Source organism: Plectropomus leopardus, chromosome 23 (assembly GCF_026936395.1).
Source record: "Plectropomus leopardus strain MGB_pleo_1.0 chromosome 23, ASM2693639v1, whole genome shotgun sequence".
Taxonomy (NCBI): Eukaryota; Metazoa; Chordata; class Actinopteri; order Perciformes; family Serranidae; genus Plectropomus; species Plectropomus leopardus.
In genome coordinates this window covers 1,788,242-1,806,147 of record NC_142198.1, presented here as the reverse complement: position 1 = coordinate 1,806,147, position 17,906 = coordinate 1,788,242, and the positions used below count along the sequence as shown (strand labels likewise).

General features: G+C 40.4%; 2 protein-coding genes across 3 annotated transcripts in view; one reads left to right on the top strand and one right to left on the bottom strand.

Annotated features, from left to right (window-relative positions):
* The first annotated feature begins 487 nt into the window (after positions 1-487).
* paqr9 (progestin and adipoQ receptor family member 9) lies at positions 488-7,679 on the top strand. Its single transcript, XM_042512361.2, has one exon. It carries the CDS (start codon positions 1,941-1,943, stop codon positions 3,099-3,101), a length of 1,161 nt encoding a protein of 386 aa, XP_042368295.1. The 5' UTR covers positions 488-1,940; the 3' UTR covers positions 3,102-7,679.
* Positions 7,680-10,266: 2,587 nt separating this feature from the next.
* Positions 10,267-17,906, bottom strand: part of aco1 (aconitase 1, soluble) — a 30,672-nt gene continuing 23,032 nt past the window's right edge. For both annotated transcript variants that reach the window (XM_088073271.1, XM_088073270.1), the window contains exons 17-21: positions 17,666-17,808; positions 16,788-16,935; positions 15,918-16,040; positions 15,132-15,317; positions 10,267-15,042 (exon numbers count right to left, since the gene is read on the bottom strand). In XM_088073271.1, coding sequence (XP_087929397.1) covers positions 14,926-15,042; positions 15,132-15,317; positions 15,918-16,040; positions 16,788-16,935; positions 17,666-17,808 — 717 coding nt within the window. In that variant the 3' untranslated portion in view covers positions 10,267-14,925. The remainder of the gene's footprint in view (positions 15,043-15,131; positions 15,318-15,917; positions 16,041-16,787; positions 16,936-17,665; positions 17,809-17,906) is intronic.

Here is a 17,906-nt window from a genome sequence, read left to right as displayed (position 1 = left end):
TGTATTTTTTTCTTCCTCTTGATATGCGGCTGGCAATGCCAGTTTTTTGTAAATTATATTAAATTATATTATTAAATTATATTAAATTATAATAATAATGATAGGTCTGAAATTATTAATTGCACTCTATGATGATGTTGAGGGTGATGATAAGAGTCGCATGCATATGTTGATAGGGAGGTGTCATATGTTGATAGGGAGGTAGGTGCAAATATGTATTTGCAACAAAAACAAATCTTCCTTTTTTTTTTTTTTTCCATTTGACAATTCAGACAATTCTTGCAAAGTTGCTCATTGCCTTTTTTCCCTCATGGTTTTGTAAGAAATCGCACAAAATTGCTTATGATTCAAAGGTTTAAACACTTTTGAAAGGCATCTGAAAGCAGTCACTCAAGGTTTTAAAGGGATTAAACTCATCTTTTTATATTATACTCCATGTTATTGTGTATGTTATTGGGTTTTTTTAAATGTATTTTTTCATAACTTGTTCCAAGCATTTGCTTTTTCTTTTACAATTGTTGTTCATTATGTTGCCGAAATATAGTGTGTGTTTTGTTACATCCTGAACTATTAAATTAATATTGTATTGCTTAGGCAACAGTGAATATGTGGCCATGCCAGTAAAACTAATTTCAATTTGTAGTAATGGTCTGGGGAAAATGACAAAGATATCAATCACATCCATTTAGCAAATAGATCACTAGAAACTCGCAACATGACCCTCTAAATAGTGTTACATAAACAAACCTCTAACTTTTGTTTTGAAACTCACAAGCGGAAGCGGGTTATTAACGCGCGTGTAACTTGACGCTGGTCCACTACCTGTCAAACAGTTCTCGGTGTTTTAGCGAAATGCCGGTCGGCTCCAGCCTCATAGGGACAAAGACTCCCGGTCCTCTCCGAGCCCTTAACCGGGACCTATATTTAACCGTGACCCTGCCGTAAAGGACCGAACACCGGCACTCATGACGTCCTGCTCTCAGTCTCAGGGGATTTACTCTTCTCTGCGGCGCCCTGAATTGTAACGGAATGGGAGCTGAATGAATTCAAAGTCGGACGTGGATCCAGGCTGATGGACGCGGGACAACAGGACGGATAGAAGCCTGCAGTAGCCTGATATAGGCTGATCGCCGGCATGACCTACATACCACACAGCTTAAAGCAGCGTCTTCGGGGCATCTCTGCTCTGTGATACATTACTGACGTCCTGTTCAACCTTGTACTACAGCAATAAGTGACCTTCAGTTTCAATTTGCTGCTGCACAACAACAAGACATGTGAATGTTTATATGACTGAAGGAAGCGTCATCCATGCAGAGCACGACCGATGCAAAATAAGGGACAACATAAAGAGCTTGAAGAGCATTGCATTCTGGATGTTCTGCTGAGTGAGAGGTCAAGAGGAATCCAAATGAAAAAAATAATCAAGCAGGTGGCTCGAGGATTCTGAATACTACACTGCTGGGAGAGGGATCTCTCCTCATCATCTTTTGTCTAGTGAAAGGATTTTTTTAAATTCTTTTTTGTTTTCTTTGAAGGATTTTTTCCATATCTGCTGTGAGGGTCCAAGGACAGAGGGATGTCATATGCTGTAAAGCACTTTGAGGCAAACTGTGATCCGTGATATTGGGCTTTATAAATAAAATTGACTTGACTGACCATTTTCCCTTGGAGTATATAGCGGCTACGCTCTTTGAATTAGCCTACAGCTCAGAGGCCCACGGTGGAGCTGGGATCAAAGGTCCAAAAAAGAGCACGGCTGGAAGGTCTTTGCATGCCAGAGCAGCCTGCAGATGCCTTATCTACTCATAAGCACGAGATTGTATGGTGATCACTAGTTGTGCTGTGATCAGCAACAAAGTCAACAGCCAAGCAATAAAAACTGAAGTGCTGTGCAGGAATTCAAGAAGTTATTTTTGGCTGTCAGCAACATTGCCATTATGCTTCTGAAATGTGGTCAACCATTACCTCTTCTAAAGCACACTGATGTGCCACCTAGGGTCATAGAAAACTTTATCCTGACTGGTTACCGCTTCCCAAATTACAGCCTGAAGGATTGCTTACTATCAGCATTCAGGCCCACCAATGAAACCGGCAACTTCTGGACACACTTCCTCCCAGTTTTCATATTTTCTTACTATTTTGTGGAAGTGTTTGGTTGGGAAGGTGCGCCACATGGTGATGCCCCGTTCTTCTATCCATTGTGGAACTACTATATTGGGGTGTTCTGTCTGTTAATGGCTAGCAGCATGGCTCACCTGCTCAACTCAATGTCCCTGGTGGTAAGAGAAGTTTGCTTCTTTGTAGATTACGGCACTATCAGCTCATACACTGTTGGCTCATCTTTAGCGTACTACTACTACATCCACCCCCGGGCAGGGATAGTGGAGACAGGAGGCCATAATAGCTCCCACATGGACTTGAAAGATGAACCTGAAGGATCTCTTACATCGGCCCATGCAATTCCAGATTTCAGTGTGTTCTTTGAGACCTTCTACATCCCCAGCGCATGTGTTGTCGCAATCATCTGTGTCTTATCTTGCTGCAATACTCGCCAAAGGTGGAGGAAGCATCGATATGTCATCCGAACCCTTGTTTTCCTCCTTCCGTTCCTCGTCTCTTCCACGCCAGTGTTCTACCGCCTGCTGACCAGATCGCCTTATTCCACCTCCTCCTCGTCATTTGCAGCTTCCACCTCCACGGCCACCTTCTTCTATCGCCACTGCATGTGGCTGCTAGTGTCAGCCGTCTTCAACATCAGCAAGTTCCCTGAGCGGCTAGCCCCAGGCCGCTTTGACATCTGGGGGCACAGCCACCAGTGGTTCCACTGTTGCACCTTTTTGTCCATCCTGGATGAACTCCACATGATCAAGACCGAGGTCAGGGCAATCCTACTCAGCCCGACTCTGCTGCTGCCCCCTGCCTCCATCTCCCATCTTCCTGGACCTACTATCGCTTCTACCTACGGGGTCATGTTCCTCCTCCAGACCACCATCATCTCCATCATCGTGTGGTTCTCCTGGTGCGCTAACTGCATATATGGCCCCCAGAGAGACCAGCTGGCAAAGCAACAACACAAGAAACACCTGAAATGCCACTGACCACAAAGAAATCTTGTTTTTATCATCCTAACTGTGAAGGAAGATTTGCACATGCATTAAGAGCCATGCCACAAAGAAGAGCGCACAACTATAACAATATTTTCCTGCTGATTTCATGTCCCTCATGTGTTCCAACCCCTTCGAGAGCATTTTTCAAGCTTTCATAAGCGGAAATTGGGGACAACAGGAGATGAAAGGATTATATTCTGAGCTCACCACAGGGTGGCTGTCTGGTTGAGTGGATATTGAAAGACCTTGCCAGTACTTTCCCCTGAGCTGCTCCAGCATGTTCCAACAGGATGTCTGAGCAGTGGCGATAATAACTACCTCTAGGGACTGCACACTTGAGGACACAGGAAAGGTGTTGGTACCCAGGAGAGCATGTTCCGTAAAACATTTGGCTGATGTGGTTCAAACGTCAGTGTGACCACTGGTTGATGTGCAGTCTGCTGTGAAGTAGTTCCTCCTGTTGCACTTCCTATTTCTCAGAACCAAAACATCATCTTTTGAAAATTCTCTGCTACGGTCGCAGCTGTCACTATTGTTTGCCTGAATCTTTTTCTGGCCTTTGTTAACCACACCTCTTCTTCTTCTGACTTGCTCGAACGCTCACTCGCAGTCTCATTTCCTCTGTCTTCAAGTGACCCTTGCAGCAGGAAGTGCATTGGCCTTGTCAAAGCAGCAGAAGAAGCTGAGGGTTCATATCAGTCATACAGCAAAGCACTTTCTGGGAGCAAACTCACCCTGCAATGCTCGCTTTGAAGCATATAATAACGTCCTGCTGACATGTTCTGTTGGATACTTGGGTTACATTGATGTGAAATGTATCCCCGGTGTAGTGAATGAATCTGCTGTATGAATGGTTTTTATGACACTGTAACACACAGATTATGTTCATGCTGCTTAAAGTACTTAAACTCAGATTAAATTTCATGTTAATCGGACTTTTTCTAACCAGTAGAAAAAGCGCACTGGACCTGCTACATGTACTGTACATACTTTACTTTTTACTGAAAGAGCACGTCTGTCATTCAAAAAAATATTCAAGCAGCAGCCTAAATTTAACCCTTGAAAACCTGAGAAAATTGCCTTGTTTTCTTTCAAAAACATGAGGAAGGAGGCAATCAGCATCTAAAGAAAATATGACCCAAAAATTTGCAAAAAAAATCGTAAAAAATAATATATAATATAAAATAACCTTAAAATCAGTAACAAAAACAAAAAAAAAAGGAAAAAAAGAAGGCAAATGGCTTAGAAAAAGTGCTTTATGTAACATAATTTTAGATATGTAATTATGGTAATTATAAATATAGTTTTTCACTAGCTTTCTTTAAAATTATTTTCTATTTCATTTTAAAAAAAATTTGTCGAACATCTCTTACCAAATTATTCATTGCCTCATTCCCCATGTTTTAGACAGAAATATGAAGGGCGTCTGTGAGCAGCACAAGAAAATGATATTGCTCCAGCTTTTAAAGGGTTAAAGCATGCATTGTGAACATAGATGGAATGAGGACGAAGAAAACCAGAGGGTGCTTTAAATATGTCATGTGATGTACAGCCACCTCACTGAAACAAAGCCATACTTTAGAAGACTGAGATGAAATATTGGTAATATTGTACTGTTGTACCACATCATCAGGAACTTCCTGGATGGATTTGCACTTGACAGATAGATCAGGTTAATATTTCACCTAGCAGTTTGTACCTGTCATGTATTATCATTTCATTTAAGTCACGGAGCTAAGCATCTGTTTGTCTACAACAAATATGCACACACACTTGTTTAAAGAACCCAGAGGGGCTTTTAACAGCACATACGGCTATCCTGAAGGTACTTCTGTAATATTCAGTGATTCTGGTACAGTGTCCCTGAAGTGCCAGTAAATAAGTCTATTTAATGTTGGGCACACATTATAAAGACTATGTAATATTTCCTAATTTGTACAATGTCAACCAAATTTAAAAACTATTATTATTTAGTATTTCCCATAGAGTTAGAATGTATGTGTGGTGGTAGCTGACAATGAGGGGTTGGGGTGTGATGACAACAACAAACTTTTTTTTTGCATTTTAAATACATGTTTCTATCATTCTGTGTCCCCTTACAAACTTCAAATGTTTTTGCGGTCCGTGAACGCAGGGTGTGCAGAGCTCTCCATGAGTGCTTTTCTTCCTCAGCAGCAGTTTGTGACTTGTGGGGTGGATGATTGATCTGTCAGTCCCTTCACAGCTGATCTGATTAGACAGACGGATGACAGGAGCACCTGCTGTAAGGGAATGCCGATGCTTAGACCACGCAGAATGAACATTTACGTTTCTTTTTTCAATGCACCCAACGTTTTGATGCTTCATCTGTACCCAGAGCACACTCTGTGCTTCAACAGTGGGTTGCAATGAATACAGAACAGTATATATTCTTCAACAGAGCTCCTAATGAGCGTTCCAGCTCCAAAGCAGGAAGAGTATGTATTTGACTGTAGGGTCATATCATGATAACCTATGTAGAAGTCTGCCATCCTGTCTTTCTTAATTTGTTTCCATAGAGTCCTGCTCCCTGACGCGCCAGTAGCTACACCGTCTGACACATACTGATGTCAATGATAAGCCTTATGATTTGTTTTTAAGTCTGACAAAACCCTTGTTCTGCTGTCTGACAGTTTTCACCATTTTTGTTTCTGCTGGGTCACATTTAGTTGATTCAGTCTGTCTTAGACAAAAATCTGTTCGGAGGGTTCAAGAGCCCACCGGCTGAAGTGTCCATGAACATGACACTTGGTGCTGCTGTATACCCGATTAGGGAAAATAGCATTTCAATAGAGAATTTAAAAAATATATTTCTTTTTTGTTTGCACACTGAAAATGGACCAGGCCTATCAGCACTTGGACAAAAATTAATGTGTGTTTTCTCTGTGTATTTTCATGTTCTTGTGTCATGTCCTCAATGACCGTGTCCTGTCTTACTCGCATGTCACATTTCCATGTTGATAACTCTTGTTGTTCACCGTCTAATTTCAGAAATGTTGTAAAAAATGAGTAGTCAAAAGCTGAGTTGTTAATTATGTACAACACTGGAATGAGTACATAAGGACCATATGGAATGGTTGTGATAATCATGCTGTAAAGCTTCTTTAAAGCTCCTCAACACGTTCCTTTAAGGGTCGACACTGCAGTACTGTATTATTTAAGCACATTTCAGGTTATGCTTTCTAATGAACAGCTAGAGATTCATCAGGTAAAGATGCATCTGATGTTGAAGCGATGTCTCTACCTCAATAGAGCATGTGTGTCACTCTTGTCACTGAGAAGAACATCGTAGAAACAGTGTTGTGTGCTGAAACATGTTGTTCACTCACCTTTCTTAACTGTGGGTGCTGCACATGAATCTGTTCATTTTAAAGTTCAGTATGCGAATGTTAGACTCACACACTGCTGTATTTTACCCAGTCAAGTACTCAGGCATATCTGAGGAACGACACTAATACATAATCTACACATGCATTTAAAGGGTCTGTACGTGACATTCAGAGCATTAACCCTTTAAAACCTGAGAAAATTGGCTTTATTACCTTTAAAAACATGGGAGGAAGGCAATGAGCAAGGAAAAGAAATGAACCAAAAATAAGCAAGAAATTTACAAAAAAAAAAAAAATTAAAAAAGTGCATGAAAATTACCTAAAACTTCAAAGGAAATGACCTAAAAAGTGCTCAAAATGATAATTCTGTAATATAATTTTAAATATGTAATTATGATAAAAAGCTAAAAAATATAGTTTCTCTGTAGTTTTTTTGTTTTTTTCCCTAGACTATCTTCTTTGACTCTTTAAAAAAATTCTGAATCTACTAATTTCTTGCAATTTGTGGAACACATCTTATCAACTTGCAAATTGGTATTTGTGCCATGTCTTTAAAAGAAATCACACCGATGTGCTCAGAGTTCAAGGGTTTAAATAAGGGGGAAAGACGTCTGAAAGCATCACAAGAATATTGACGCCACTCCAAGTTCCATTAATACAGCAGCAAACAGCTATCTGCTTTGTAGAGATATGGTGGAGTCATGAGCAGAGAATGAAGTAACGCTCTGTGTGTGTGTTTCAATTTGAGCTTCTCTGTGGTTTGTTTTGGCCAGCCATTCTGGCCCCACATGCATATTAGACATGTGTGTATCACAGGGGCTAGCTTATTGCTGCTGCTTTGCACTGCACGCATACAGCTTATAGCAGGACGGCAGTGTCGCAGAAACTTGACGCTCACCCTCTTGTTCCACACCACTTCAACACTTTCAGCAATGTCAGCACTGTTGATGTTGTTTAGCGCTGTTTGTGGAGTTAGCACTGTTAGCTGCTAGCTGCCAGCTCAGCCACCTCCAACTTTAGAACTGTGTGTGGACAACTCATATGCTCTGAATTTCATATACTCCCTTTAAATGATGAAATACTAAAAGGTGGATATTAAATTTAGAATATGCGTGTTAATGCTGAATAAGGGACAGCTCACCTCCATTTATGTTCACTGATGTATTTAATAGCACCAATATGGATGATATGAGTTTTACCTAATAAATTATATAAAAAATCATTGTCAGTGTTGCAGTTGATTTCTTGTACTGTGTAGAGAAATATCACAAGCTAACTTTGGATCTAGTCTTTGCTTAGTTTTTGTTCAGCCATACCAACTACCCTGAATTCTATTTGTTCCAGAGTGAACATATCTGGATTGCTATAAAGTTTGGTTCAGCCATTCATGATCCCCAGAGGACGAACTGATTAATCTTACATGAGTTTGATCGAGTGCTTCAAGTCAAAATTTTGACTTGTACAAACAGCTGTCTCGGTAAAACATTAGCATGGAAACATGAACTATGGTTGTCAAGGTATACGATAATATAATGACATATACATGGTAACATGCAAAATGTTACACTTACAACACAACTAAACTATTGAGCTCCCAAAGTTAAATATATCTTAATTTTCTGTAATAATTTTGGGTGTTAAGCAGCTTGGGGCAATCTATGTTTTGCAACAAACACATGGTGGATATTTGTACTAATTTTAGATGAACAAAAAAAATTATATTCCTGTCAGAGTGGACAAAACTGTAAAAATACCATTTTACTTTGGGAAACTTTTTTTTTCACTCATTCAGTCAACTGTTAAGAAAAAAAATACCAAAACTAGACCTGGTGCTCACTAACCCTTAAGCTGCAGACACACTATCTGGCAACCCAATCTATAGCTGCAGACACACTATCTAGCAACCCAATCTATAGCTGCAGGCTGCACATGCTAGATGGATAAATAATCTGTTGTTCAAAAAATAGTTGCAGAACTAACTAAACCCCTGAAAGAAGTCTAGCCCCAAATCCTATTTTGTTGTTTTTACATGACTACATGTTTTAAATTAAAGAATTAACACCCCCATGTTTCCAGTTTTGATGCTAAGCTAGGCTTACCACATCTCAAGCCCTGATGAACATGAGACTGATAATGATCTCATTGATAAAAAAAAATCCTGTGAGGTTACTGCTCTAAATGTTAATGTTCAGCGTGATGACGTGAGTCTCAGATGTTTTAGAATGGCCAGTGTTTTGTTTGTGTGTGCTGAGCAGCAGCCTCTCAGAGCTGCTGAACCTGTACACTACACTCAGACTTTAAGGGTTAAGTGAACTAAAGTCTGTGCTTTGAATAATTCAAATGTTTTCAAATGAGTTGTGTCCATTTGCAAGTCTGCACCCCCCTCAGCTGAGCATGTGTGTGTGTGTGTGTGTGTGTGTGTGTGTGTGTACATGCTGTACGTGTGGTGGCGGGGTCATGCGTGTGGTCAACACGTGCAGCTAGCTTTTTGTGTCAGATTGCACTCCTCCCCCATGGCGACTCTCTCTGTCTCTGTCTGTTTTTTTTCCACTGTGACGTCCTGAGCCACAAACAAACGGCTGGAGAAACTCGAGTCACAGAGAGAGGAGCCTCCTGCAGGAGAGCTGTTGCTCAATCAATGACCAACATGTCTCACAGAAACAAAGTCAAGCAAAATCTGGCTGTAATCCAGTAACAAGAATAAATGTAACTGAGTCCAGAATGGCAAGTGATAAAGAATACATGAGGGGGGCAGGAGGAGGAGGACGAGCAAGAGGTGGACGAGGAGGAGGAGGAGGAGGAGGAGGGTCTTATATTTCCATCTTTTCACAATGATCGCCTGCCAGTTTATTGTTCCCCATTCAGTGCTATCACTTTCTCTTTTTATCATGCAGCTGGTTAAGGTGCAATACACAGTCCCAGCTAGCAGGGCACATTCCCACAACATTGGCTAACGTTACCTACAAGTTGCAATAATGTTTTAAAGAAAACAATTTAACCTAATGTTCAAATAACGTTTTAAGGTTAATGTAATGTTAATTTTGCTAATAATGTTTCTTTAAGGTTAAATGCTGACTAAGATGTAACGTTTTATCTGCAACATTCTGAGGATGTTTTGAGAGGTGACAGATCATAGAATGTTCTTATTTTATTAAACATTCCCGCAATGTTATATTAGAACAAAGGAAGAACATTCAAAGCAACATTCAGAATATGCTACTGAGGCCTGAGATTACAGACCATATTTTAATAAAAAAATGTAATGTGATGTAATATGTTAATACAAAAACAACAACATTTTTTGATGTTTATAGATATATTACCCTAATTTAAAGAAGAATGTTCTTGGAACTAAAAGAGAACTTGTACCATCGTACCTTTCTAGCTTGGTATCTTTCACCGATGTTTTTCAGAATACCTCTCAGAACTTCATCTAGTAAGCATACATTCTGTGCATTATGAACAGCCGATACATTCTGAGCATATTCAGATCTCTTCAGATGCTGATGGGACACTTAATATTGTAACACCATACCAATAAAATTTCTATTCAGTCAGGACATGCATGAAAAGTTAACTTATACATCTACATCATTTTGTGCCAGAACTGTAATTGTTTTGCTAAAAAGTATCGGATCGCCCCCCCGTCGCAGATTTGGGCCCCCAAGTGTTGACTCCATGGCTACGGCCCTGGTATAAAAGTACATCAGAGACAACACAGACAGCCACAAATTTCTCCTACTCCTGTTTAACAATTGAACTATAAATAGTGATGAGAAAGACTTAGAAATCTTCTTTCTTTTCCAAACTTTTGACAGTTCTTAAAGAGTTTAATCAGGATCAGTGACAGCAGAGTACAAACAACCAGTGGCATATTTTTGGAATTTCAGAGCTTTGAGGACTATTTTAGGCCTCATATTCTCTATTGTACTACAAAAAAGAAATGTAAGCATTCCAGTAGCGGTAATAGTGTTTCAAGTTTAGTGCAGATGACAACATAACACAGTCACAATGGTCCCATCTACAAATAAATACAACAAAAATAGAAACTAAAATCTAAAAACTCTTGAATTGAATGACAAGAAAACTACAAAAAAATAAAATCACAGTTTATTGTGTTTTCAGTAATCTGTGGCTTAATGTATTCACACAGTGGAATTAACATGGAACATTTTTGTCAGTCTTCAAAATGATCATAGGAGAAAAGACACAAGAGCTTTAAAATCAAGAAGATCACATTATGAAGTTATTAAGGCAGTCAATAACATCAACAAGAGCACATTTCACATTCTTTTACATTAAGATGAAAATATTTGTGAATAAAAGAGACAACCTGAAGAGGGGACAGTTTGTGATGGAACCATTACAGTGATACAGCGACTTCATCTGCAGGAGTAACCATGATACTAATACTCTACTCTCAGTCAAGTCACTCTAAATGTCTTTATGATTTATGGGTCTATCAGCACCAGCAATAATAATAAATTATTGCCAACATATTCTCTGTCTACTTCACACATGGTCCCTGCAGCAGCTTCTCCTGAGCTCTCAGTCACACCACAAACCTTCTTCATCACAGTTTGCCCTGTTGCCAAAATATTAACATTTCAACATCAACTTTTTCTGAGCTCTTCAAAGACTTCTCATCTGTATTGGGTTCAGAGCTAAATTGTTTATAAAGTTGATTCTTTTCAACAAAGTCAAGAATATACTGAAAAGGTCAGCTGTGTAAGATTTAGGGGGATATACTGACAGAAATGTAATATAATGTAATAAGTATGCTTTCTTCAGTGTATAATCACATGAAAATAGGAATCTTTGCGTTTTGGTTACCTGAGAGTGACATGTTTATAGTATCTACGAAGAGAGCGGGTTCTCGTCTATGGAGACAGTAATGCTCTACAGTAGGCTAAAATGGACAAACCAAACGCTGGCTCTCGATAGGGACATTTGCATTTTTGTGTTTGCCACCATAGAATGTGACAAGAGCATCTGAAAATCATAATTTTTTAAAAAGCAGAAACTGCTTCACTGAAAGTTTAAATCAGGTGGTCAGTTTGTTTTGAAGAGGAGACCTCTGTGGATAATTCAGCTCCCAGTAAAAACCTCATGAACAATCACCACTGAAGGAATTCTAACCAGGAGCAGTTTCAGCTGCTTGCTATCTACAATCCTCACTTGACGGGTTTCCATTACAGATTTACTGCTGTGATGCCACTATATTCCTCTAAATCTTACACACTGAACCTTTAAATCACAAGGTACAAGGTAGATGTGTTAGTCATTAATGAGTCAAATAAAATTTTGTCCTGAGAGTTGAGGAGTCTCACAACCTGGGGAAAGAAGCTGCTCTGTAGTCTGGTGGTTTTAATCACCCGCTGTAGAGCCTTCCTGTCCTGGGCTGTGCCAAACCATGGCAGTTGGTGATGTTTCCAGTCAGTATGCTTTCTATTGCTCCTCTAAAGAAGTTAACCAGGGTCTTTCTCTGGAATTTAGCCTTCCCAAGTTTCTGTAGGAAGTAGAGCCTTTTCTGTGCTTTTATAACCTGGGTGGTGATGTGTGATGACCAAGATAGATTCTCAGTGATTGTAATTCCAAGGAACCTATAGCTGTTCACCTGCTCCACCTCAGCTCCACTGATGTAGACAGGGGTGTGTGTCTTTGCCTCCTTCTTTCTAAAATCAAAAATCAGCTCCTTGGTTTTACTGACGTTGAGCAGTAGGTTGTTCTCTGTGCAACACTCTGCAAGATTGTTGATTTCCTCCTGATATGAACTCTCGTCGCTGTTTGTAATACGGCTGATGATGGTGGTGTCGTCTGCATACTTCACAATAGAGTTCACCTGATGTCTGGGAGTGCAGTCATGGGTGTACAGTGTGAACAGGAGGGGGCTGAGCACACAGCCCTGGGGGGCTCCGGTGATGAGCACTAATGTAGAGGAGGTGTGACAGCCAATCCCAACTCAGTTGTGGTGACAACATAGTCCTTGTTTTTAAAGAAGACTTTTAGATAATTACACCATGGGTCTTCTTATCATTTCTAACCAGCGATAGGGAGTGTGAGGGCTTTATTGACACGGTTTGTCGTGGCCGCTTGGTCTCAGTCTCAGAGCAAATCTTTAAACAGCTACAGTTGGCTTCTATTTTTATCTCAGCAGAACAGAGCTCTGTATGGCTATGGATAAAGACAAATTTTACACAGATGTTTTCTAGCTTCTCCTCTCCTGCATGGGCTGCATATCTTAGCCCATCACTGCCACCTGCTGATCAGTAGAAAACTGTCAAACCATTGGCTGGAATGTAAACTTTATGCTGTTACGTAACCACGCTGAGGCTATGGCGCCTGAAGTAATTGGCTATTTGTATTTTCTGATGTCGGCTCAGATTATAGAGTGAAGGCAACCAGAAGTAAACTGAAAAAAACTACTTCTCAATGACGCACATCTCCACTGCGCACCTTCTGCCCACTGATCCCTATTGTCAGTGAATGCAACTATGAAGAAATGGCATCCCAACAGAATGTTCCCTAATGAAGGTGAAGCCTTCCACCCTGCTGCCATGAAAAATGCAAGCAGTTAGTGTGAGGGACAATATCATTCATGGCTTGGGGCTGATGGTAGTACTCTCTGGAGTATCACTATGTAGTACTCGCTGACAGGGTTTTTCACTACTTTGTGCAGTCGTACCAGTTGGTACCGTGTAGGTAGCCAGCTAGAGAGCAGCATCGACATGTTCTCATAACTGAACCAAAAAAAGAGCAAAACTACAGCAATAAGACCCACGCTGTAATAAACTGCAGTAATCCTTTGCCTTGGATTCTTTTTTTGTCACTGTTCTTTAATGGGAAACTGTTGTATGTTCGTACGACTATTAAATGACTTATATTCTCTCTACACTGCAGCAGGTTATAGGTCCCTCTCTCCCTCACCCTTAATAAAGTGCTCTGGGTCACTGGACAGAACTTCCACATAAATAAAATCTATCTCGAAATGAACTGCAGTGTATCCCATGTAATCCAACATTTCTCTTTCCCATAAGAGAGCAGCTGCAACAGATCCACATATGCTCAAACCAACTTAGCATGGACGCTCTGAATAGTTGCCAACAAGGGGACGTGACAAAGCCTAAGTACTGCCAGTCTGCCAGTGAGAATGGGTTGCAGCAAATGGGACAATACAGTCTTTTTTGTGTGTTCCTTTAAATGCCCGGCTGTCTTTTTGTATCATTCTGTGTCCCCTCTCTAAATTGGGAGTTTTTTGCAGGTCTGTGAACACAGCACGACCAGGGCTCTTCATGAGTTTTGTTTTTTCTCTCTTCAGCAGCAGATGGATAACTGATCTGTTGATCCAATCTGAGCTGATCAGATCAAACTGATGGATGAGAGGAGCAGGCATTTGTGAGTGAAAACAAACTTTTAGATGGTTACGACTATGTTTCACTTTCATTTTTTTGCCTGCTGCTCAGTCTGTGCCCAGAGTATGCTCCGTACTCCGACAATGTGGTACTATAACTGAATGGTATATATATTCCAACAGCGCTCCCAATGAATGATCTAGCTCTTAGAATAGATAATCTGTTCATTGCAGCAGAGAAGTTATCTCTTTGAAAACTAGATTGACGTCAGTCACAAACATTTAAACCTCTGAAACCTGAGGAAACTGTTTTGTTATTTCTTTTGAAAACATGGCTAAAAAGGCAAAGAGCAGCTTGGCAAGAAACGTCCCACAAATTAGGAAAAGCCGACAAAGAATTGACAAAAAAAGACAGAAAATACATTTAAAGTTAATTATATATTTAAAGATAATTACGTTTTAAGCACTGTTTAAAGCTATTTCCTTTTTTTAAAAACACCTTTTCTTTTCCTTTTTCTCTTTTAATTTTTAGGTAACTTTCTTGTAGCTTTTCACTAATTTGGGAAAATTTCTTTTGATTTGCTCATTACTTTTCTCCCCTGATTTGTAAAGACATTAAGCCAATTTGCCCAGGTTTCAAGGGGTTAATAGTGACTGGCTACCACAAACCAATTAATGAAACCCTAGAATAGTCCATTACTTTCACTGTGCGTGTGACTTGAGCCATCCTGCCGCGCCTGCAGATAAATCTGATGGTCTATTTAAAAGACCAGCAGAAAAGCTGAATTGATTCTATTTACCAGCCAATAAATCATTGCATGTCCACTTCTAACACCTTGAATTAAAATCATCTTGCATATGTTAACTAAATATCCACATCTCGTATATATTCCCCTCAGCTCTGCTATGTAAATCAAAGTAGCAGCATTCTCCAAAATGAGAACATAGGGATAAATATCTGTAAAAGGCTCTCTGCACTAAATGTTGACAACGACTGGATTATTTTTGGACGTTAATCTTCAGTCAACCATGACATGAACTCACTATGATGGCGCCATGTTGAACTGTGGCTGAGAATTAGAGGAATGACGTGTTGCTCTGTGTTGTACTTGGCACGTTAGTTTTCGGACATCTTGCGGATCATGTAGTTGAGGATGCCTCCATGGTGGAAATATGCCAGCTCTACATCGGTGTCGAACCTCATCCGCACTTGGAATGTTTTCCCGGTGTCAAGCTGTGAGGGCAGAGAGACGACACGATGTATCACATGACCTCAACACTGCAGCCACGTCCCTGTTCTACAACAACGTGTCTTAGACGAACCTTCACATCCACGATCATCCTGGGCGTGAGCTGCTCGGGGATGATGATGGTGTAGCGCTCTCGGCCGGTCAGTCCCAGGCTGTCAGCAGTGTCTCCTGGGAGATACTCCAGAGGTATCACTCCCATCCCAACCAGGTTACTGCGGTGGATCCGCTCATAGCTCTCTGCCACAACTGCCTTAATGCCCTAAAAAGACAAACAAAAGGTTCAGTCTCAACCCTTTAAAAAACACGACCAAGCGTCTATATGCGACAGGCTGATGTGGTGACACATCGGGCTGGTAAAAGGGACTGGGTGTTTAATTGAGACTGTGCTTTTATTTGAAGTTTTACTGTATCCCGTCAAATTTTTCATAGGTCCCTTGACTTTCACTTTGTCCTGATTATGGATGATAAAAATAATCCATAATCAGGGTTTCTGCTATCTCAATGTTCATGTTGAGACTTTTCAAGACCATTTATGGCACAGAGATCGCAGCTGTTTGACAATCATACAAGCTTATAAGTATGAAAGTATGTTTGGAAGCCAGTAGCACCATAGAGCTCAGAATTGTGTAGCATTATATCACATTTTGTCAGTACATCAGTACCTTTAGAGGAAACTGAATTCAGCCACGATCATTTTAGCTAAAAGTCTCACCTTCTATTTTGATCTCTGTGTTCATCTTTTCTCCATGGCAACAGCCTTTTGAACATGCTCGCAAACTACATTTTCTTGTTTTGTAAAAAGAACAAAATCCATCATCCCAAGTCAAAATGAGGAGGAGGAGGAGGAGGAGATCCTCACCAGTAGGAAGGGCCCCTTTGCAGCCCAGTCTCTGGAGCTGCCTGAACCGTATTCCTTCCCTGCCAGAATCAGCAGAGGGACCCCGGACTGCTGGTATCTCTCTGCCACATCAAACACGTCCAGCTGAACACACAGGGACACATATGACACAGTTAGTCCATGTGGGACAGTCCATCAGGCCTACAGGATGTGAGGAAACACTGTGGTCTTTAAAGCATAAACAGAAGCAGCAAGTATCAGCCTGCGTTTACACCAAATCAGGCTTTGCAGTGAATAGTTGCAGGGTTGTGTGACAGTGTCACCTTATGGGCCCATTTGTGGAGCAGTGGAGAGTAAACAGACTAAAGCCAGCGCCTCAGCTGCTGAGTATTTGTCCGTGGTAAGTTTATGTATGTTATGCTGTCATAACAGTAATGATAGTCAAAAGGAATTCTAGATCATAATCTAGAATTCCTTTTGATCATCATTACTGTCTTTACTGACACAAAAATGCTCTCTTGTATGATAATACACACAAGCTGTTAGTACATAACCATTGTAATATTTAACAATAGGAGATGTATTACTTGTTCCTGTGGACTGCAGGTGTCTATCTGGTTACATGATTGTCCACTGCAGTGTGACATCTGGTTGCATTTCTTCAAAAGTTGACTTTGTTTCAGTTTTTGGCCTCAGACTACTGCCATGTTTTTTCTAGCATCCCCTCCGGTGCCTGATTTAGTGTAACAGCAGTATGTGTTTTCAGTAAGTACTGCACCAAGACGACTCATGCAAATGCATTTTGTTGAGATGCAACAGTTCCTTCTGTCACATAGCACAGCATCTGCATGATTACTGCAACAAAATTATAGAGAGGTGTTGCACGCTGACCGTCTCTCCAGTCGGCAGGTGAATGGTTTGTGGTGCCTGCTTGTTGAGGAACTTGTTAAAGAGGCGAATGTTGGCAAACGTCCCCCTGGCCATGACGGCGTCGTTACCTCGCCTGGAGCCGTATGAGTTGTAGTCCCGAGGGCTCAAGCTGTCAAAACACAAACAGCATACAATTTTACATAAAGGCTCATTCCAGTTACATTCAGCCTCCTGTAGGTCTTTGTATTGTTTTCTGAGGACTGGCTGCATTAGTCATAAATATCGTCTTTTGTCAACACACCAGAGTCACAATCAGAATTTATTGCTGAGTAGGTCTGGACATCCAAGGAATCCAAGACACAATAAACCAACAAATGTGCAAAGTCAAGAAAAAAAAACCAAACAAAACAATAAAATCTTAAATAATATTTAAAGCTTAGATAACTTATTAAAATTAAAACAAGGGCAAGACAACCCAGAACCCTTTAAAACCTGATTTGAGGGGATATGACCTTAAATAAGTGTTATATAAACATATATTTTTTTTAAATAATAAATTATAATAATAATAAATAAAGTACCATGGACATTTTCCTTTGCATGAAATAATTTCTCTCTCTCTCTGTTCACTAATTTTTCACAAATTTTCAGGTAATGTTTCTTTTTTTTTCTTCTTGGAATTTGTAGAGCATTTTCTTTTTTCACTTTTTGATCATTTGTAGGCATCTCTTTCCAAATTACTCATTGCTTTTTTTCCCCTATTTAAAAAACAAAACAAAAACATTTTGCTAAGGTTTCAAGGGCTGTGTAAAGTGTCTGAATGGAGCACAGGAAAAGTGATGTCAGTCAGGTTTTCAAAGGGTTACCTGCTTCCAGTTGAGAGCAATGTATTGACTCACCCTCTGTTGGTCAGGTAGCGTGCGGCGGGGCTGCTCCTGGCAATGTTCCCTGCAGGAGAAATGTGGTCAGTGGTGACCGAGTCTCCAAGGTTGAGCAGCACATAGGCGTCATGGATGGACTTTGGAGGCTGCAGATCCATCGTCTGAAAAAAGATAACATGTCAACAACAAGTCAACAGTATGTCAATAACATGTCACAACATGCAGTACAGCAAACAGTCAGTCAGTGTCTACCAAAACA

Excerpts from the sequence above, each read along its gene's own strand:
- paqr9 (XM_042512361.2), top strand. The coding sequence starts at position 1,941 with ATGCTTCTGAAATGTGGTCAACCATTACCTCTTCTAAAGCACACTGAT.